The following is a 21,112-nucleotide window of genomic DNA, read 5'->3' on the forward strand; positions in this document are numbered from 1 at the left end:
AGAATGTCCTGAAGCGATGTCTGTGTAGGTGCAGAGAACAAGTAATATGTTCAGCTTGTCACCTACCTCAATTTCCATTTACACTGTACATCAGTGTGATGTAGAAAGGTGGCGTGTAAAGCATTGTGAAATTGTGATGTTCCAGAGCTTGTAGCCCTCCTTCTGGTGGTTGGCTGAAAGACAATATGTCAACATGGTGTTCAAGCAGTGCTAGAGCAGTGGCAGCGGCATGCTTGTGCCTTGTCACCAAGCTGCAGTGTTTGGATAGTTTTTGTCAGTTCCTAAGAGACAAATTGTTTCTGTATATCACTTCTGCTATCTTACTCCTTGGACTAGTCCTGGGACTACGTAGTCGTGTTTGTTTCTAACTTTCTTTCAAGGATCAGGACATGAAAGAAAAGATAGTGGACGAGACAGAGAGATTAATGGGACAGTTCTGAGACTAAAGCTACCTTTGCTTATCATAGCATAGATGCATCAGAGCACTGATGCATGCATTCAACTTACGCTGGCATCACAAAACACGCTTATGATCCAGCGGAGAACAAATACACGAATATATGTAGTGGTAGACACTGTGCATTTCAATCTGAAAAACTATTACATATCATCTAGAAATAAATTCTTTTTCCTGTGAAGAAACTGCCGGCAGATTTGCAGTTTTAGTTGTTGCCATGCTTTTTTGATATACAAAGCCTCTTGCTTTATACGTTTGCACCTGGGCTTGTCACTATCTCATTGAAACAGAGTGGACGGGTGCACACTTGATAGCTGCTTTGTAAATGTAGTCTATTTGTAAAAGTGAAAAACGCATGCTGCTCCCTTCTGCTCTTGTAAAATGCATATTTTTATAGCTGTTATGCTGGCTTCACACGGCTTCAACAAGTTGAGCATATTTTGTTGTATGGCCATAATTGCAAATGAAGGTGGCAGCACAGCAACCATAAACTGCTGGTGCCTTCTCCTTCTTTCCTTGTATTTTTCTTGCTGGTGTTAGTATCTGTAACCATTCGCCAGGTCACCCAGACTTTTTTACGTTATCCACTTGACTGCTGAAAGCTGATAATTCGGACTTCTTTATTGGTTTGCCTCTGTAGTTGGTAGAAAGTGTACTCCTCAGCGCTTATGTCATTCTGAATCACTATATGGCTTACATACCTCTTTGCCTGTGAAATGCAAACAGTCGAGTGTTTTTAATACAGATTATTTGTTTTTCAAGAAGTGCATTGGTGTTGGCACACACATGGGTGAATATGAAACAAAAACCTGAAAAAAGACACATCAGCAAATTCAATCCACTGCTGAAACCTTGCTGATTTCCTTTTAGAGGAACTGCGCATCATTATATATTCATATTGTTTGTTTTTGGCATGTATTGCAGGCACCTAGATGCTGATGAAGAGATAGTGATTGTGAGTGATTCACCACCACTTTCTGCCGAAGTAAGCATAGGCTCGTTGGTTGATACAGTGGAGTCCGGCTCCCTGGATGCATCTAAACTTGGCCGGCCGCCTCCGTTCAAGAAGAAGTGAGTCTCTGTTTGCACTTGCTCGGTCCTCACCGCTCATATGGTTAAATGACAGGGTTGTTCACACTTGTGCTTTAGCTTTTGCTGGAAAACTAACATAAATGTGTTCTGCATCCATGTCTTATACCCCTGTCAGACGAGCAAGTTTAGTGTCATTTTCAACGAGTGACACTCGCCTGTAGTGTCATTGGCATCGTGTCACACGATGAACTTTAATGACACTCGCTGCTGAACGCACTCGGCAAGAAGTGAGTTTGAGGAACTCACTTCACTTTTCCCGAGGGGCGAAGTGTATAGCCTCGGTAGCAGCGTTTTGAAATTAGAATACAACGTCGGCAATAAAAATGGCGTTTTGTTGAACGCAGCTAAATTTTTTTTGCCCTCTTGTTCATGTAAACTTATTTGCGTTGCCATTAAATATATATACTGCACATATTCCGACATTCTTGTTTTCAGCTGCAATAATTTTTTAGGCAGCCGCAGCGGTATGGCTATGGCGGCTAGCATGGTGACCGTAGCAACCATGGTAGCAACCATCTGCAACTGTTTCGGTGTGACAGTGCAACAGTCACAATATTGCACAAAGCTCCTTGATAATCATAAAAAAAGTGCTTGCAGTTTGCAATCTACTGTACATTAACAGTACATTAAAGCTTTGAAGCGCGAAAAGTAATATTTTTTGTGCCTTACTTGAAAAGCTATCGTCACCACCATCAATACCGAATGACACTTTATTTTTCCGTGTAGCAGCACGCCCCGAAAGTGTCACTCATTCTGGAGAAGTGCACTTCGTTAAAGTGTCACTAAACTTGCCCGTGTGACAGGGGTATTAGGCTATTTGTGCTTTTTGACCTTATTTTGAGATTTTTTTTACTGTTCTTTGAAGCTTACTAGACATCATGTTGATTTGCTTTCTATGGGGCTACGTGCAGCAGCAAAGAGGACATTGCATCACAAGAAAAGTGACGAGGTATCTGTCGCCAATAGAAAGCAAGCAAAAGTCAGCTCTTGCAGATAGTTTATTCACCTTGGTATCCCTTGCAAAAATGCACTCTCCTAATTAAGTCTTAAGTCTTAAAAGTACTGATGCCGCTTTGCGTCACAAACAAACCCCACTATAATGAACGCAGTCATAATGAAATTTTCGTTACAAAAAAGCATTTCTGATTCCCTATCAGTAAACCATGTAAGGTAATGCAAGTATTTTCCTCCACAATTGCAACCTAATGCTGCCTAATACCAAGCACTTCCTAATGCTGAATTGCAACAGCTAGCTTTGATTTTAACCAAAACACATTTGGAGTAGGTGAAGTGTGTTTAAATAAGAAACTTGTATATTCATTTGATGTGTGCTATATTTTCCACAGAATACTACGGATTCTTTGTTGTTCAAGATTTTGAGATGAAAAATGTCGCATTACAAAAAATTAGGGGTCCTAGCTATGGTAATCTCATTTACGTGTGGGATATGTATTTTAAGGGGGGACCCTGGTCTTGAAAAGAATCTAGATATTAGTAATGAAATTTTCAGGCCACATGTATTTTTGTGTGCTGATTTTAGATATGTCATTTAATTTCGTGTAAAACAATTCCTTGAGCACTTGTGCAATTTTTATGCAAGTATTTTGGGAAAAGTTTTGAAGAAAATTTGCTGTAGGAAACTCGCTGAAATGCATGCAATTGGGTTCTCTTGACACCAGGGAATGCAATAAGGGTTATCGGGTATCGGTTAACTTGAGTTATCGGGTACCGAAGCTGCCACTTCAGAAACAGGAATACATACTTTTCTTCTCATTTCTGAGGCGACAACTTCAAAACTCTATAACTCAAGTTCTGTGATAGCCAGGATGATAATTTTACCATTATTGCATTCCTTGGTGTCAAGAGAAACCAATGGCATGCATTTCAGCGAGTTTCCTGCAGCAAATTTTCTGCAAAACTTTTCCCAAAATACTTGCATAAAAATTGCACAAGTGCTCAAGGAATTGTTTTACACAAAATTAAATAACATATCTAAAATCAGTGCACAAAACTACATGTGGCCTGAAAATTTCATAACTGAAATTTCATAACATAATTTTATTATGTGAAAATTTCATAATAAAATTTTTTTTTCAAGACTAGGGTCCCCCCTTAAGCAGCTACACAGCTACACAACTCTATTCTGTCAAGCAGCGCTTTTAGTATTTCCTCCTTAAGTTCATTCCAGGTTTTCAGGGAAGTCTCATGACTGTCATACTGCATTCATGTGGAGTCTTCCAACATAAAGAAAGGATGTCTCAACTTTGTTTGGTTATCTTTAAGCACTGTTATGGGGTCAGATCAGTGAAGCCATTTTTGTGGTCTTTGTATGTGAAGCCATTGAAGGTAGGGCGCAATTATGGTTGTTCAAAGGTCACTGTTCATCATTCCATGGGGATTTTCATAGAACTTGTGGCGGAGTTCCTCGTGCTTCTTGCTCTCAATATGTTTCCTGAGAGAAGTCCGTGCTGTGGTGGCAGCCCTTGAAATTGGCAGATGGTGCTGGAGCATTTTTTCAGCAGACTTCTTCAGTATCGGATACACTGGAATCTGGCTTGTGCTGGTGTAGTAGCTTGCGAGGGTAGCCATTTGCATACCCAGCGTCTCCACCGGATGTTGCGCGGCAGTGCACTGAAGCAGGGAAACAGCGTAGAGGAAGGACAAGCAGGCTAAGACTCAGACAGATTGTTTCCTGGCTGATCTGGTGCTTACAAAAAAAAAATGCCTCTCGATGGAAACAGTAGCAACCCTGGCACTAGGTGTTTTGTGGGCTACAGCTGTCAGCTGCACTCTCTTTGAACAAGGCCCGGAACATTCAAGACAGCGCACTTACATTATTGCAGATAGTCACGCACATCATAGAAACACTCATGTCATCGCAATTCTTTGGAAATGATTCAGTCACATCTGGTGAACTCATCCATGGAAAAGAAGCTGAACAGGAAAGGGCAAGGCCGTGTGCTGGTGTTGATGAACAAGGAATACTGTTCAGAAAATGAGCATAGTGAAACCTTTTATTCAGTGTCGGTTTTTCAGTTTCAGTGTGTCTCTGGTATTTGTACATGACTGCAACAGGTAGAAGGTTACTGATTGTCACGTTTCTAGAGAATAGACTTGCAGTCTACTTTATTGCAGCATGTCAGATCAACTGCATTTCAGCAGTGTTATCTGTATACAAACAAAGGTTGCATAATGCCTGACCACTGAGAGAAAGGTTTTCTGCCTGTGATAATTCATTGAATGCACTGCATACACAGTGCCACCATCATGCACAGCATCTCATTTTTGCCTGTTTTCTCTTCTGATTAATTTGAGCAGGCACTGCTTAAAATTTTTTTATTGTAATCTCTTGTGGTGCCTTAATGCCCTTCTTTTTTGTGAAGTTTCCTGTGCATTCCTTGTTCTGATAGTTACTTAGTGTTCATCATTTTTCAGTGCTTTCACAGTCACATTGTTCATAATTTTTCATTGTGGCGTGTGGCTTGTGCATGAGCACACATGTCTTTTTTATTTGTACTATTGGATAAGCATGTTTTGCTGGTACAAGCATGCGTACCACCTTGGTCTCTGCCCACTGAAGTGGCAGCATACTTTACCTAAAATGAAAAATCTGCTTGCAGTGGCATTTCACACTTGAGTGCGTGCTTTCAGCTTTGGGCTTCCTTTCTTCACTTCATTTGAATAATCATATAGAAGACAGCCTTCCCACCACATTGGAAGTGAAGTCTTTCTCATTAGGAACTGCCTTGCACGTGCTATTAACCAGCATGAGTACTCTTGGCACTAGCAGAAATATTATATTTTCACTTCGTTTTGAACAATGTGATTTTGGCCCTTATCGCTGTTATTTCATTTTTTGTTTGTTTGTTTTTTGCAGAAAGAAGGTATGAAGCAGCTCCACATGACTTTGATGTGGCGATGAAAAATAAAATCGAGGAACCTGACAAATTGTTAATAAAGCACAATAAAAAATATTATGTAATGGAGTTGCTATATTGCACGTTTTTTTGATGGATCAGTCAGTGTGGAAACACTGCAAGCCACCTACTGCACAAAATCATTAGCTTTAACTTTGAGTAGCTTGTTTGCGTACACAGCTTGCCAGAGGCTTGACTGGACTGGCTTCAGGCATGAAACTTGCCATGCATGTGCAGTTCAGTGTCTGCCTATACACCTTTCCAACCTGGGCGCTGCCATATTGTTCCCTAGACTGCAGTGGGCACTGCGCTAGCACGGTGGAAGCGGCGGCGGAACCGGTTTCCAGCAGTCCAGAGAGGAGGCGTTTCGCTGCTTCCACCATGCTAGCACGAGGTGCCCAATGCAGTCCAGGGAACAATATGGCAGTGCCCAGGGAGCCCTTTTTGGAAAGGTGTATATAGTGTCTGCCCATAGCAAAAATCATACGGTTTCTTTGTGCTTTTTGCTGCTAGCAAAGTGCTCAATTTCAGGGTTACAATTAAAATTCAAAATTAAATGCTGCTTTAGATTGACTCTATGTTTTTCGCTCAGAGAACAGAGTAAATCAATACCGCCTTTGTGGCCAAAAGCTTTGGTCTCAACTGGTCTCGCTAGCTTCCATAGAAGAAATAGTGAAACAGCACTTGTCGGAAGTTCTCGGTGGCTAATTTATTTGCAAAGTAATAGGAAGACAGGTTTGGCGAGCCGCAAATTTGGCTTGAGTGTGTGCGATATGGCACCGGTAAATGGCCTACTAAAGTCAGCTTTATCTGGCAAGCCAGTTTCGTTCAAGCTGTAACAAATCTTTGCCTTGTGGTCATGATTCATGATGCAGCATTTAATCACCGGAAATAATTTTTCAGCTGCATAGAAGCCTTGTGGAATTCTGGAACTTAATGAGGAATGTGGTTTCAGAAAACATTTTTATTTCTTGACGTATTCACATGAAATTTGTTGCAGATATTAGAAATAATTTTATAACTACTCCATAGATTTTTACTGTTATATTCCAGAAATTTGTTTTATGATGTATGCTTTTCAACTGAGTCTTGTGAAAAGGTGCAGAGTTAAGAAAATGTGGGAGCCCTACTGGCATGCGACAGGTCAAGACAATCATATTTTTTCCCCGCAAAGCGCAAATTTGGGTTTAGAATTTTTGCAACGCAGTGTCCGTTGACATATCCAAAAATTTCAAGAAAATTAAAAGTTCACAAATTATAAATACAGAGAATGTCTTGACCTGCACTGTGGTTCTAATAGTGCACCTAAATAAACGGGCTCAAAGCAGAAGTAGAAGAAAGTAGACGAAATCTGCTCCGAAAGGTATCGAGCCAGAAAACACTAACGGAGAAACACACACCCAATGTTCGAGCGATCCCCAGTTTCCTCACAATCTAAATCCGCCCTGGTTCACGAGAAAAATATTTTTACAGTACTCGGTCGATTTCAGCAACGAAACTTCGAGGCAGCATAAAGGACGAGGCATACAAACGGATGCATAAAACGCTTCAAAAACAACTTTAAAAAAAATTTGGTAATTTTTGTTTCTTTAAAGTCACGTCCCTCCTCACGTTGGTTCTGGTTTCGATGCAATAATACCGCACAATGTATAGCACAACAACGTAACAACGTGTTACAATAAAAAGAGGACGTTTCAAAGTAGCAGACTGTTTTTATGGTTTTTTGTGGTGGTATCGTTGGTATTATATTCGGCAAAGGCTGTTACGAAACTGCGAACGTGTAGTTGTTTTTGTACAAAAGCGTGCTCGTTTTGTTGCAATCCCGTCAGCCTCTACGATACTCCTCGTCCAGCATGGCGACGAAGTATAACATCGGTGACCCTGTGTGGTGAGAGATTTTGTTTAGCCCAGCATTTCGAAGCTGTTTGCCGGCTTTGATGTTAATTTTTATTATAGTATGGAATGTACTGATGTCACCTTTCCACTTTTCAGGGCGAAAATGAAGGGCTTTTCCCCGTGGCCCGGAAAGGTAATGTGGCTTTGTTCATAGCGCCTCTTCAACGATCATTCAAATTCAAAATCGGCGTGCTCTCCGCCTTGTCAAGTAGCTTGAGGATGAGGTGAAAACAGTGGATTTCGTTTCTCTTGTGTTGTCTGACTTCCTTACGTTCTAATGTACCGTTAACAGTGGTCATCGGGTGCGCTGCTTGCCGGGGAAACCATCCCGTGTCGGTGTTTATACACTTTTAGGCTTAGCGGATTCCGCCAAAACGAGCCGCAATTGACTCGGGCGGGAGGTTAGTTTAGTTGTGATAGTACCTCTTTGGGTGGCTTCATCTGACGGGTGCGTTTGTGTTATGTATATCTGAAGACGCCTGCCTCTGTCCGGCGGCCATTGGAGTCTGCGTTGCGGTTGTATTTGACTTTCGGTTTGGAGTGGCGGGAGATTTTGTATCGCCACTTGCACATGCCATGCTTAGACCAATACGGCGGCTTCTAACTGTGCGCGCGCGCGCCTTTTCTCTCTTTCAGGTTGCCAACCCAACCAAGGAGGTTAAGAGGCCGGCGCTGAAGAAACCGATGCAGTGCATCTTCTTTTTTGGAACCAACAACTAGTGAGTTTTCTTTCTTTTTTTTTTCTTGCATGCTCCCACCCTCTTCCCTGACAAACACACGCACGAGCTGCTGAGCCAAACAGTGAGAGGCCTTCGAGCACATTACAGTAATGAAAAGAAAAAAAAAAAACGAAACTATTGTGCTGGTACGCCAAAAAATTTGTGAATGTGAAAAGTTAAAGCATTAAATGACCACTGAATAATAATCCTGCCTTGTGTAATTTCTCACCGTGGATATAATTGCCATTAACAGCGAGGGTAACATTCATCATTGCGGGAATCGGGACTGCACATTGACTTGGAAATAATGGCAACGAAATGTCAGTAGTAAACGGAGTCACCCAGAGACATGCTGCATAATCAGTCCAATAACGCTCCCCCAGCTGCTCATGTGAGTTAAGAGCTGTGACCCAGTCCTTGCATAGGGTATACACAATTGATGGCCACGAATTCAAGCCATTTCTCTTATGACCATGTGACAGGCGACAGCACTTCCTAATGCACCGCCTGTGTATTACTGCTACATTTTGAACTACGGTGGTGCATTACTCAGAGATGGGAATTCAGAATGGCCATCGTGCTTAATGTTGCACTGCTCACCCAGGATGCAGCTTGGGTGCTCTGACAGCATGCAGCTTACGTTTGCTCTCACTCGAAGAAGTATGAGAAAAGAAACTACTGTCATATTATATCTGGACATTTTATGCTGCATTACTCAACACATACTAAATGTTCAAAGATGGTGAAGCTCTCGCTGAAGCATAAAATCATTGTAAAGCTTCCACCTGCTTATTAGGAATGATTATTCTGACTGTCACATTTGGTGACAACCTGTGAAGACTGTAAGAGTTTTTCGAGCCATTTCCGGCAATTGCGCGGTTGGCAGCGAGCAATAGGTGCTCACATTGCTGGTTGGAACAGTCAAGCTGCAGATCCAGCAGCTCGACATGGTTTGTAGACCACTGTATGGTTTATGTCAGTATGCCATAATGTTTAGAGCCTTAATTTTGTCTAAAGAAAGTGATCATGGGCCATAGCTGTAATTGCGAAAAAATCGCTGAGCCCATCTGCATCCGATTTCATCCTTCGGTTGCCACTGTTGCAGCAAGAAACAGGAGTAGGCTGTGAGGACTGCCCATTTCAAGCCCAGAGCAAACATAAATACACCAAACACAAATTCACTCTGAAATATATGCTGTATGTGGCAGATGATCTTATCTCAACATCGGAGAGCATGGCAAGAGTAGATGGCAGAGAGAGAGAGTGACTGTTTGATGTTATTGGAGATGCCTGCTTACAGTATTGCAGTGATGAAGGGCTTGGTGATTCGCATTCATCCACGCAGGTATTGAACAATATTCACTAGGTACGGATGAGCCCTGTCTAGTCTAGAATTGAACAGAAATGATTTTGCAGTGCCCATTGCGAAGGTGGGCTTCCACAAGGCCCAGAGACATTTTTGCGTACTGATAAAAGAGCCATGGCCAGTCCAAGCACACTCTTGAGGGACCTTTACTGCAGCACAGAGTGACTGCATATCTACACCAATGTCACGTTTTAGGTTCTTGCACACGTTTTGTGCTAGGCACATGGGTATTGTCATTTGGGTAGTTTAAAAGTAAAAAGTGGTTAACGGAAGCATAATTCTAACGAATGTGATGAAGACATGAGTATGAGTGGCCTTGCATCGTCAGGCCATGCGGCATTTGATGAAAGGTTTTGCTACTCAATGGTGGAGGCTACTGTCGTTAGAAATTGGGCAGGGTGCAGCTTCTGAAAACGAGTTACTTTCTATAGGTGCGACCATCACAACATGGCAATGAAAGAGTGCCCCCGACGTGTGAAAGCCTTCACCTTTTGAGATCTGAACGTTTCATGGGGTGTGAGACGCAATTCACTGTTGAGATGTCTGTTGTCGCCACTTCAGTTTCCTCCACAGTAGTGATGTGTTCACTGATCCAGTGGTAAAGCTTTCTTGATTTCATTGGTTGTTGTGTAGTTATACATGACATGACCACCAGTGTGCAGGTAGCGACTGTTCTGAAGCAACCCTTTTCTTTTGATCGAAGGATAGGCTCAGCAGGTTCAAACTGCTTTGTGAAGTGAGCACAGATTGTACATTGTATGGTGCAGGTTATAGTGAGTGTGACAGAGTGGAGTGGAGTACATTTGGGCTTACATAAAGGAATAAACAATTCCCCACGCCTTGGCATTACATGCATATTTTGCTGCTGCAGAATCTAGGGGGCTACGCTTGATGGCATGCGGTTGGTTTGTTTATTCACTCCTGCTGAATACGACACCTGTGTTGCAGTGCATGGATCCAGGAGGACCAGATCAAGCCGTATGAGGCCAGCAAAGAGCAGTTTTCAAAGTCGAGCAAGACAGCCAGCTTTAAGGAAGCATTGGAGGCCATTGAGGACTACGTTAAGAACCTTCCTGAGGTGAGCACCTTTTGCCCCTTGTCAGCTGGAGCCTGCCATGAGTGCAGTGACCTGTCGTTAGGTTGTGATCATAATTCTCATGTACTCTTGAATTATTATCGCTACCTTCAGAATTGGCCTATTCTGTCATGTTGGAGAGTGACCTGTCTAGCAGAAAGGCACCACATTTGTGTATATTTGTCAGTTTAGTCTTTTTTTTTTTCTGTGTCACTGACATTATTGTCGTCAATGGAGACCCTGTAGACTAGCGCATGCAGAAATTTTAATGCGTAAGATAAGGAACGTTGTACATCAGTACTGTAAATGACATAATTATCATAATGACCTAATATTCACGTTTTTTGGTGAATCTCGTTCAACTCCTAAAGAAAGCGGTCCCGCAAATAATTTGGACAAAATGTCCAAATTCTGGGGAAATTTTCTCAAAATAAACATCTCTGAGATCAACACTTTGTTCTTATCTGCTACTAGAAGCGGAAAATGCGATGGCGCTCGCCATGGTTAGGTTCTCTTCCCAGAGAGGATGTGTCATTTCTATTAACAGGCATCCTCGCTCCTCGCAGCTGTCTTGTTCAGTGAGTGCTGAAAGGGAAGCGTTTAAAGGATAATCTTCCTAACCCACTGCCCAGGTTCCTTTTTATTAAATTTTCCATTCCCTCGCTTCGTTGTATAAGGTCCCTCTCCTCCGCGTGAGATTTCTGGAACCAATGCATCAAAGAGCACAAAATCGGTCAAAGTTTTTGACGGCTTCTGCTAGTCAAATTCTGTATTCAGTGCATTAATTAGGCATTATGAAAAAAAACAGGCAGTCCTGGCTACAGATGTGGAATTCATCACGCATTTGAGTTGGACCGTATCTTCCTTCTGTAACAACCATTGGTATGTTATCTATTTATCCACAACTGAGTTCTTGCTATGGCTGGTGCCACGATAGGGGGGCGTATTGTAGCGTTGTCACGTTCCTGGCTTTGCAACCTCCAAATGCTTGCACACCTGCAGAGAAGAGGGGAGCACTAAGGGGCCTACCAGTTGTGATGTACGAAATTTAATGCTCGCTGAATACTTCAAAGCTGTATGTGCTGCATTTGCAAATTATTAAAGGGACAGTGAGGAGAGTACTATTAATATTTTTTTTATAGCAAAATCCGATATTTCGGCATGTCATGGCTTTGTTGCCACTTGGCCGGCAGCGAAAGATGCATTTATTTAAAAGAAATTTGGATTCGAAGTTGAAAAAGTTTTTCCCGCCGCTCTGATTCAAACTTGGGATTCTCCTATGACGACACAGGACTAAGTGACGTAAAACATGACGTGCACATGACGTAACGCAGACTCCGTGATTTCTGCAGGCCAGCAGTGCGGCCTAGCAGCAGCCGAAACGAAAGCTACCGCCGGCCGCACGTTGAAGGCATCTATCGGCTATTGCGGCCGTCGCTACAGTCGCTTCGCTTACGTTTGCACTGGCGTTTTTCCAGCGTTACGATGGATCCCGTTCTCGAAGTCAACGAAGTTCTCGCAAATAGACACCTTTAGCATACCGTGTACCTTGTTACCGCTAGCGGAATACCGGGAGCCCCCATAACGCCGCTGAGCAGGCGCTGATTGGTCCCGATGCTTCAGGCGCGCGCGTAGCTGCCGGGCACGTGGCGCCATCTGGCGACGTTAAGGAGATTTGCGCATGCATTGGCTGCGCCTCAGTGATTTGTGGCTTCTCGGGTCCTAGAGTTGCTAGAACCATTGGTTCTAGCAACACTGGTTTGTCCTATGACGTCATCACGCTTGTACTTGTGAGTTTGGCCTGTGGCGGCGATACCTGTATTTTGGTTCTTGCTCTTTTCTACGTTACAAGAGCTTTGTTGTCAGTATGAGTGGCGTTTTTGTAATCAGGAGCTGGTATTCTGTCGATACAAGCCAACTTGAATTTCTCCTCAGTGTCCCTTTAAGCCCGTGAAAATAAGTTGGGTTAGTGTTAGATGTCTAAAACATGTAAAACATTCCACACATGAAATGATATGTTGCTTTTAAGGCAGTGGGAACCATTTCCCTGTTACTACCGAGTTTCTCTAGGGTGGAATGCTTGGAAAAATTTAGTCTTTGACCCTGTCTTGTGCAGACAAAAATCACTTTAACCATGGCGCTCTTTGGCTGATCCATTGCGATCAAATCTTTGTCGTCATCACTTTCCTTTTGTTCATATCACTGATGCCCAGAAAGGAATATGGCTGGTTTCAAATCCAGCAGGCAGTTCACAGCTTACATATAGAAGTTGAAGAAGCTCGCAGTAAGGTGCCTGGAATGTGTGCGAAAAGGACATTCAGGATAAATGAGAACAGCTCACTTCCAGCAACTGTGATAAAGAGGAGTATGGTCTGCTGTTCAGAATTCACAGCCTAGGGGATGCCTTGCCATCCTGCCTTGCTTGCATTCACAGGGCCATTCCTGTGCCAACTTTATTTGATGCTCTGTGCTTTACACTTCCATAGGAGTTTTGCATGCTTTGTTGCCACACTTCTCACATTTGTGAGATTTTGTTTTAGTGTCATGTTGCATGGCTACTAGTCTGACGGATAGTGCACAAAAGCATGAATAGTCAGTTGCAGCATGAATAGTCAGGGTATGTGACATGAAGTGTGCAGAGAGTTGATGGTTAAACTTTTGATGCCAATAAGGTTGCTCACCTGACTGGAGGAATGGGTGGTGAGTGGAGAGGGTGGTAGGGCAGGAGGTGCTGTTTGGATCAACAACTTATCTTGAAGACGTGGGGTGCCACCCAGTTTCTTCCTAAGCCCTTTCCTTACTCTGGGAAATGACCAGAATTGTAATGTAACTACTGGACCTCTTTTCATTTGTTACCAGCTTGTGAAGAATATGCTTCCGTACAAGACAGGCTGCAGCAATTCTTCCATTTTTGAAACTCTTCTTAGTTGAAAGGCAAAAGACAGGTGATAGTGGTTGGGCTCTTCAGCGTGAGAAATCTCTGCTCTTAATTTACGTGTGACACTATTGCTGTATTTAAAAAACAAATCTGGTGTATTAAAATTGTTGGCTTTTTAATGATTCTTTGAAAAATCTTTAAACAACCGCTATACCTTCATTGTCTGTGCTGGTTTGTTTTAAAGGTAACACATTCAAACCACTTCATGTCATAGCTGACATTGGCTGCAGTTTCTCTTGCAGCATCGGACAGTGGGAAAAACGTCATTGTCGATGGGGGATTGAGCCCACTGGTGTGGGACCATTCACAGGCCCTGTCCAAAAGCGCCATTCCATCTGTAGAGCAGCTGAATTTTCGCTTGAAAATATGATTCATGATTTCTCATGATTTCTCAGCAGAGCTCCGGAAAATGTTGAAACCTTCAGTTTCTGTGTGCATTAAAAGCTCGTGAATTTATTTTCAAGGGGCCGCTAAACATGTTGGCATTATTCAAAAGTTTGAATTATAGAATGACGCGGAAAAAAACTAACAAGAACTGCATGCATTTCTGAATGATGTTCCTTAGTGGTGCTCACTCACGCTTGTCTCAACAAGTAACTTGTATTTCCCTTGATAACATCGGCTGTCGTGTTCACAGCAGTATTGTACACGTTGCTGATAACAAGTACTAACCGATTTAAGTGGTCAGTGAAATGTAACTGAAAAGTAACTGAACAATTAAGAGAAGTAATCTATTACATTTTTTCACCCATCTTTTATTAGCATAGCACAAATATACATGGATGAGAATGGGCTGGTGCTGCTTGCTTGATCTATTACCTGTTGCAGTGCATATGTTCGCAGTTTCACCTGCAGTTGTTTTTCGAAGTTTTCTTTGGCATTTTTCCATGTTCTTCTTGGAAAAATAGCAGTAGCCGCTCTGAGGAGTATCTCAGTGTACCGTAAAAGCCGGAATATAGGCCAGCCAATTCCAAGAACCGGCTGCCCAGCGATAACACTACAGTTAAAACTCGATTTAACGAAGTTGAGGGGAGCTGTGAATTATTTCGTTAAATCGAGAACTTCGTTAAATTGAATGAGGCGTTCCTTGGGCACATAATTTGGTACATTCAATTATATGGTATGGCGGCATCCAGAAAGCTACCACAGCATCATATTTCTGAAGCATAAATGCTCCCAAAATGAAACTGCAGACCGCGGAAACGACTGGCGCCGCTAGCGCGTATGAAAAGAAACAACAAAAATTCTTACTCAACAAGAAAGGCCCGAGGGGACTACAAATTTATTTTCCGCCAAAGAAGTCGGTGATCTTGCCTGCATGCGCTTTGTGAGCAACGGCCGCACCGATTTCTCATAGGTCTGAAGTGCGTCCAGCGCGTCTTCCGTCCCCTCGTGTGCGCCGGCAAAATGACGCAGTAGATCGAGAGCATCCATCACCTGACCTGGTGTCGGCACGGGAGCTTCGGCACCTGCAGGGTCGTTGGCAGCGTCTTCAGCCGTCACTCCCTCCACGCTTCCTACAAGCCGCAACATATCGGCATCAGTCAAAACTTCCGTTGTGACTGTGTTTGCGTCGGCGTTCACGTAGTCTGAGAAACATGTGCCTGTGGGCACTTCATCCACTGAGTGAAGGTGTTCCCAGGCATCTTCATCCTCGTGCACGGCGCTCGTGCAGTCCGGACCAGCTTCGGCAGTTTCAGGGCCTAGTGTACCGAAACCGGCAGTCCTGAAGCAGTTGACAATTATCGATGGCCTCAATGCTCTCCAAGCCGCCGCCACCATCTCAACCGCCATAAAAATATCTATTTTCTTCTCACGCTTCAGCTCCAGGTTGAGGAGAACTCTGTCGACGACTCGACGCACGCTTGTATACGCACTTCACGCTTTTAATTATCCCTTGATCCAAGGGCTGAACCATGGACGTTGCGTTTGGGGGGAAGTAGCGGAGCTCCACGCTGGTCAGCTCGACCTCTGCAACGTAGTGGGCCGTGCAGTTATCCAACAACAGGTACACTTTCCTTTTCTGGCGACACATGTCGCTGTCAAATTCCTTCAGCCATGTGGCGAAAATGGCACGTGACATCCAAGCCTTTGAATTGGCAATGTACATCACAGGAAGCTTTTTGGTGCCTTTAAAACAGCGCAGCCTCGCACTCTTTCCGATGACAAGCGGGTCTCGTTTGTCGGTGCCGTCCATGTTGACGCACAGCAAAAGAGTCAGCCTTTGTTTGCTGTGTTTGCTGCCATGGCATGCCTGCCCCTTCAGGGCGAGTGTTTTTTTAGGCAGCATTTGGTAGAATAGACCGCTCTCGTCGGCGTTGTAGACGTCGCCGGGGGCATATTTTCCCAGAATGTCGGGCACGTTTTCAGACTGCCAGTCACCGACTACAGCCATGCTTACACTGCTCGCTTCACCGCTGAGCACTTTCCCGACGATGCCGTGTCGTTCTTTGAAGCGCGACAGCCAGCCGGGACTTGCCTTGAACTCGTTGTCGCCCAGCAAGCACGTGAAAGAGTGAGCTTTTTATTGGAGCAGGTCTCCACTCACTGGAATATTCTTCGCCCACAAATCCATAAACCAGGCGAAGAGGGCCTCTTCCATTTTGCTTTGAGGAGTAGTCTTCAGCGTTTTTTTGCGCGAGAGATTCCTCGATGAAGTGGCGTGGAGGATGTCATCTTTTCCTTTCAATGTTGTGGAGAGAGTACTCGCTGGAATGCCATGTGCTTCAGCCACGTCACATTTCTTTTGTCCACTTGTCACAGCACGAATTATGTCCGCTTTCTCGTCCAGGGTAAGCCTTTTTCGTTTCTTGCAGGGCTCCATCTGCTAGTCGGGAGGGTTAGCGGCGCGCTTGCTCGCACACACCACGATAGCAAGGCTAGACTGATGGAGGCCTAACAAGCTGAGCTTGACAAAGACGTGCGTTCAAAGGCATGGGGAAATATCCGCACAAGAGCGAACACAGAGCACAACACACAAAAAAAAACGCGAACTGCAACAGCGCCATCTATGAAATGTGGCACGAAACTTTTTTACTGCTGGTGCCATCTCGTGAGCTCGACTCAAAATTAAAAAGCGGCAGGCCGAAGATGCTCCGCGCTGTTACCGCTGACTCGCAATCAATAAATTTTGGGGTGCTGTCTACAAAATAGTCCAAAAATTAACACTTTTTCACCTTTACTTCTCGAAAAAAGGTTCGTTAAATTGGGACAGATCACGGAATCGGTTTCGTTATTTCGGGTTAGTCAAAGCATTGAACCCTATGGGCGTCTGAGGGGGAATTAGGATACCTTCGTTAAATCGGGTTTCGTTAAATCGAGTTTTGACTGTATGTATTTTCATTTGCATTTAAATGCTCGTATGCACATTGCATGGTGTAAGGGCATAGAGTGCGCAAGTGTTTCACTCAGAGTCATCTGAGTCATGAGCACTCGAGCCAGATGACGAGTGCTTCACGCTGCCCACGTCCCACAGAGCATCATCCTCTGCACCGTCCAGCGTGTTGAAGATGCTGCGCTTTCGAAAAGACTTGTGCACCATCTCAGAGAGATTATCATGCTGGCGACACCCAGCCACAAACAAGTCGAAAGTGGTGGACATCGCAGGCGGCTGGTCGAGGTGGTCGGGTTGTCTCCCAGCATCCATTCATTATAAAGTTGACGCACTTGATCGTTATATGGCTCATTGAGCACAACATCAAGTGGCTGCAGCACAGATGTCAATCCGCTAGGGATCACCACGAGGTTCGTCTTGCCATAGCACAGGGTCCGTTTTACGTTTGTCGTGAAGCGGCCTCAAAATTAGTTGAAAACCAGCATGTTTGGTCGCTGGAAGAGAGCACCAGGTCGCCAATTCCAGGCAAATCGGATCCGCTGCGAAAGACTCGTTCATGGCGTTCTTTTTGTTAGCCCGAATGATGACGTCATGCGGGAAGTCCTGTTTCGGCAAAGTTTTTATTTTAAAAATTATGAAAGAGGGCAAATTCTTTTCGTCGGCTGTGCATGTGAGCAACACTGAATCGCGGGTGCTCATCGACTGTTGTTAGAAGCTTAATGTGTATGGCTCCTTTCTCAAAACAGGCCTGCTCAAGGATGTACAGAACCACACTGCCATTTCATCTGCATTTCCAATGTGTCCCATCACATAGTGTTGTTGGTGACGTAGATTGATCTCACATTGTTGAAACTCTTCGGCCTGTTTCTGGCACACGGAAGTTTGCTGCTGTAGAGCAAAGTCATTCCACTTTACAAACTGCTGCACCCATGGTGTTGAGCCTTTGTATTGCACCCTCGTGGGTGCAGAGGCATGCGCAATCTTGACAACTTTCATGCAGATGCACTCTGAAGACAGCCAGTGATTTTGCATGCAGCACCGTGACAAACTCCGCAATGGCTTCCAGTTCAGGATATGCGGCAGTTCATCCGCGAAATGATGTTTTCTTTTGATTGTTGTACGCCGTGATGCCACCTTCTGTCTTCGCCAGAATCGAGTGATTTTTTTTCTGGGTGCTCGAGAATCGCGCTGTGCCAGCAGGTTTCTATGTGCTTCTGCGTATTCAATAGCTTTTTTTCTTGAAAGCTATGGTGAGTTGCCGTCAGCTTCCACTCATTTTGAGAGAACGGTTAGAAAGCAGCACAGAACCAAAGCAGCTTCGCAACCGCAGTGTTCACAGCATCGGCAAAAATGCAAAACAGCGTCGACTGCTGATGGTGGAGGCTGTTGACCCATTGTGGCAAGACTCCCACAGTTTTTCCGCTAGTGGCTGGTATATAAGATAGAGGTTGACTTTTCACTGCGTTTTCTTTTTGTGGAAAAAAAGTCCGACCTATATTCTGGTTTTTACGGTACGTACCGGAGAGAAATGAATTTTAAGTAAATAGCTTATTACTAGTAATCGATATTGAAAAAAAAAAAAAAGATTGCCAAGATCATTGGATCGTTTGAAAAAATAATCATCGCATTACAAAATTCAAAGGAAACGCAGTTTATTACAAGTAACGCGTTTTGTACTAGTCTGGTTTGCGGTCATCGCAACCCATCACTGCATGCTCATGGGTAGCAAAATTCCTTCCTGTGTCACGTTTTCACACTAAATTCACTTCAAAAGCCTCGGGAGCCAGCCTATGCGACTGTATCTCGCACAGCGTGGCCCGATTGCTGTCTCTTGTGGTGTAGTTTTATTTTTGCATCTCCAGTTTGCAATGGCATTTGGACTGATGACAGGACTTGCCCCTGCAACTGCAGTGCGACTTTCTCTTTGCAAATGAAATTGTCCCGTTGGACACGTTTCAAGCTTTTTATCACTGCGGCAGTGACACCCAGTAGATATTGCAGCCATTTCAAATTTCAAAGAGCTGCACCCCACATGCTTAACTTTAACTGGCTACCGCATTGTTTTTAGAGTTTCCCCCCCCCCCCCCCCCCCTCTCTTTCTCGCAAGAGCTTGTCTTGTATGTAAACATGCGACAGTTCCAATGCTTGGTTGCTTGCTGTGGAGTAAGTTATGACAGCTTTAGCTGTGCACAGTGCCCTTTTATTTAGTTATGTAGTTCTTTTAGTATGCAGGTCACTGAAATTGTTTCAGAGATATTAGTGCCACAGTAAGCTTGCAAACACATTGGGATTGAATAACATGGGATATCTTGGAGCTCTGAGTATCTTGCACAGCACAGTAAGGGGCATGTATACAGCCCTCTGGTAGCTGTTGTAATGCGTCTTTTAGACTTACTGCTACCTGTCATCTAAGTTCTTGCAGTGTAGTTATGCCTTTCTGTTAACAGATGGCACTTGGTTAGCATTATTAGCGACAAAGTAGAGTTCACTTTGTGTGGTGTTGCTACCTCGCATTCCCTTTTTTGTGTGTGGTGCAGTGGGAATGGTGCTAGCTTTTGAGTGCATGCATTTGCTTACCCTGCTTGCATTCTTTCTCTGCATGCGTGCTTTCTCAAATGTAAATGTGCGGCTTTAGGGAGCCTTAAGTAACAAGCATTTTTCTGCTCAAAAAAAAAAAAAAGTGCTTTTGCTTTTTGCCTTTGCATGTGCAAATGCTTCACGTGGCATATTCTGTTGTAGGATGGCAAAATCAAAGTACTGTAATATGAGAGGCTTTTCTTAGAGGTAAGTGAAAGTGGATTTGACTGTTGTCACTGTTGTATATTGTAGGTAGCTTTCGTTGTGAATTAAGACAGTCTTACGTTTTTCTTTTTTTTTCTCTCTGTTGCTTGGGCAATAACGCTAAGTGGCATCAATGTCGTTAAAGATGCAGACATTGTGAACATATATTATGCCTAGAGTTAGAGGATTTTTTTAACTTCTGAGATAGCTGCAATAACTTTGAGAACGCTGCTCCTAGTTGCAAGAAGTGCTGCTGCCTTCCAGCAGGGGGCTTATAATGGTCATGTTGTTTTGCACTCTTGCAGCAACCAGTCAGGAGCTCTGATCTGCCCAGCATTGATGAGGAGATTTCCACAATATTCCCTAACGGTTCTGTGAGCCCCATAGCGAACACACCGACCAAGGTGAATTGCCAGTCTAAGTATAGCGCGCTGGTTCAGAGAGATTTGTGTGGGCGTGCGTTTCTGAGTGGCATGCCTTTGCCTTGCCCTGTATTGAATCACTGGAGGTCATCCGTAGCTGAGTAAACACATCTTGTTTGCATTTCAACATAAAAGAGGCAGTTTGCTGTGCTTACCTGTCGTTTTGTCTATTTTGTGCCTTCATGCGCAGCTTAGCAATGTGTTGGTGAGGCAGCCATTTTCTTTTCTTTTTTTCTTCTTTTTAGTACACGAGCTCATGGAGTACAGAATCCTCTTTTCCAGTGTAGGATGTAACTGCTCGCTGCTGTGCTTTGCACGCGCCAGTAACCATTGCATGCTTTTACCTTCAGGGTGCACCTCGAAATTATGGAAGGCAAGGTTTGCAGTTCCTTCATGTATGCATGCTGTTCATTCTGCCTGTCCTGTTCCCACTCTCACGATCACTCTTTACTGTTACTTTTTTTAAACCTTTGTTTGCACTTTCTAAAAACTGATATCAGTGGGAATAAATGGTGTACATTTTACCTGGTATTTCGAATAGCTTTGAACACTAATGCTAGTGTGCTTGGACAACTTTCATTCTGGTTACACGAAGTGGGTGAAGATTGAGGGTGCATTATTCTGTTGCTCCAGAGCTTGATGTTGGGGTTTTTTTATGCATCATGCTTGGATAATAACTTTATGTATGAGGCCATAAACTGTAAACTCTTATTTATTCTTCTAGCCCTATATTTTTTTTTTTTTTCTGTCGCAGGATGGGGCTTAATTTCATGCAGCAGAACCAATTTTTTTCACCTTAAGGTGGGATCATGTCCTTTTAAACAATTTTTATCAATGACGTCACAGTTATGCAATCTTCCGGGAACATGTATATTTGTGTGGTACGGTTAAACTTGGATATAGCGAAGTTGAAAAAAGGCCGCGATTTTTCATTACATCCAGGTTTTTGTTACATGCAGTTTTCATGAGAAAACCCGAAAGAAAACCTCGTTATTCGATGTCTGATAGCGAACTACCACGGCTCGCGCAACGCCGTGTGGAGTGGGGTGGGGAGAGGGCGAGAGGCGGGGCCACCACGGCCGAGCTAGAGGAGAACACACACAGTTGCGTCGCCA

The 21,112-nt window shown here is 43.8% G+C and overlaps 2 protein-coding genes across 4 annotated transcripts in view; both read left to right on the forward strand.

Moving 5' to 3' along the window:
- Spt7 (SAGA chromatin modifying complex subunit Spt7) overlaps positions 1-5,535 on the forward strand; it is a 28,150-nt gene extending 22,615 nt beyond the window's left edge. For both annotated transcript variants that reach the window (XM_089566591.1, XM_089566593.1), the window contains exons 8-9: positions 1,382-1,528; positions 5,427-5,535. In XM_089566591.1, the coding sequence (XP_089422717.1) occupies positions 1,382-1,528; positions 5,427-5,439 (160 nt within the window). In that variant the 3' untranslated portion in view covers positions 5,440-5,535. The remainder of the gene's footprint in view (positions 1-1,381; positions 1,529-5,426) is intronic.
- Positions 5,536-7,299: 1,764 nt separating this feature from the next.
- The window catches only part of Ndf (Nucleosome-destabilizing factor), a 99,912-nt gene continuing 86,099 nt past the window's right edge, over positions 7,300-21,112 (forward strand). Inside the window, exons 1-5 of one of the 2 annotated variants that reach the window (XM_089566595.1) lie at positions 7,300-7,354; positions 7,459-7,495; positions 7,999-8,081; positions 10,396-10,525; positions 19,881-19,979. In XM_089566595.1, coding sequence (XP_089422721.1) covers positions 7,320-7,354; positions 7,459-7,495; positions 7,999-8,081; positions 10,396-10,525; positions 19,881-19,979 — 384 coding nt within the window. In that variant the 5' untranslated portion in view covers positions 7,300-7,319. The remainder of the gene's footprint in view (positions 7,355-7,458; positions 7,496-7,998; positions 8,082-10,395; positions 10,526-19,880; positions 19,980-21,112) is intronic. The other variant, XM_089566596.1, reaches the window with a different exon arrangement.

The sequence above is a fragment of the Amblyomma mixtum genome, chromosome 1 (assembly GCF_055824585.1).
Source record: "Amblyomma mixtum isolate Tamu chromosome 1, ASM5582458v1, whole genome shotgun sequence".
Lineage (NCBI taxonomy): Eukaryota > Metazoa > Arthropoda > Arachnida > Ixodida > Ixodidae > Amblyomma > Amblyomma mixtum.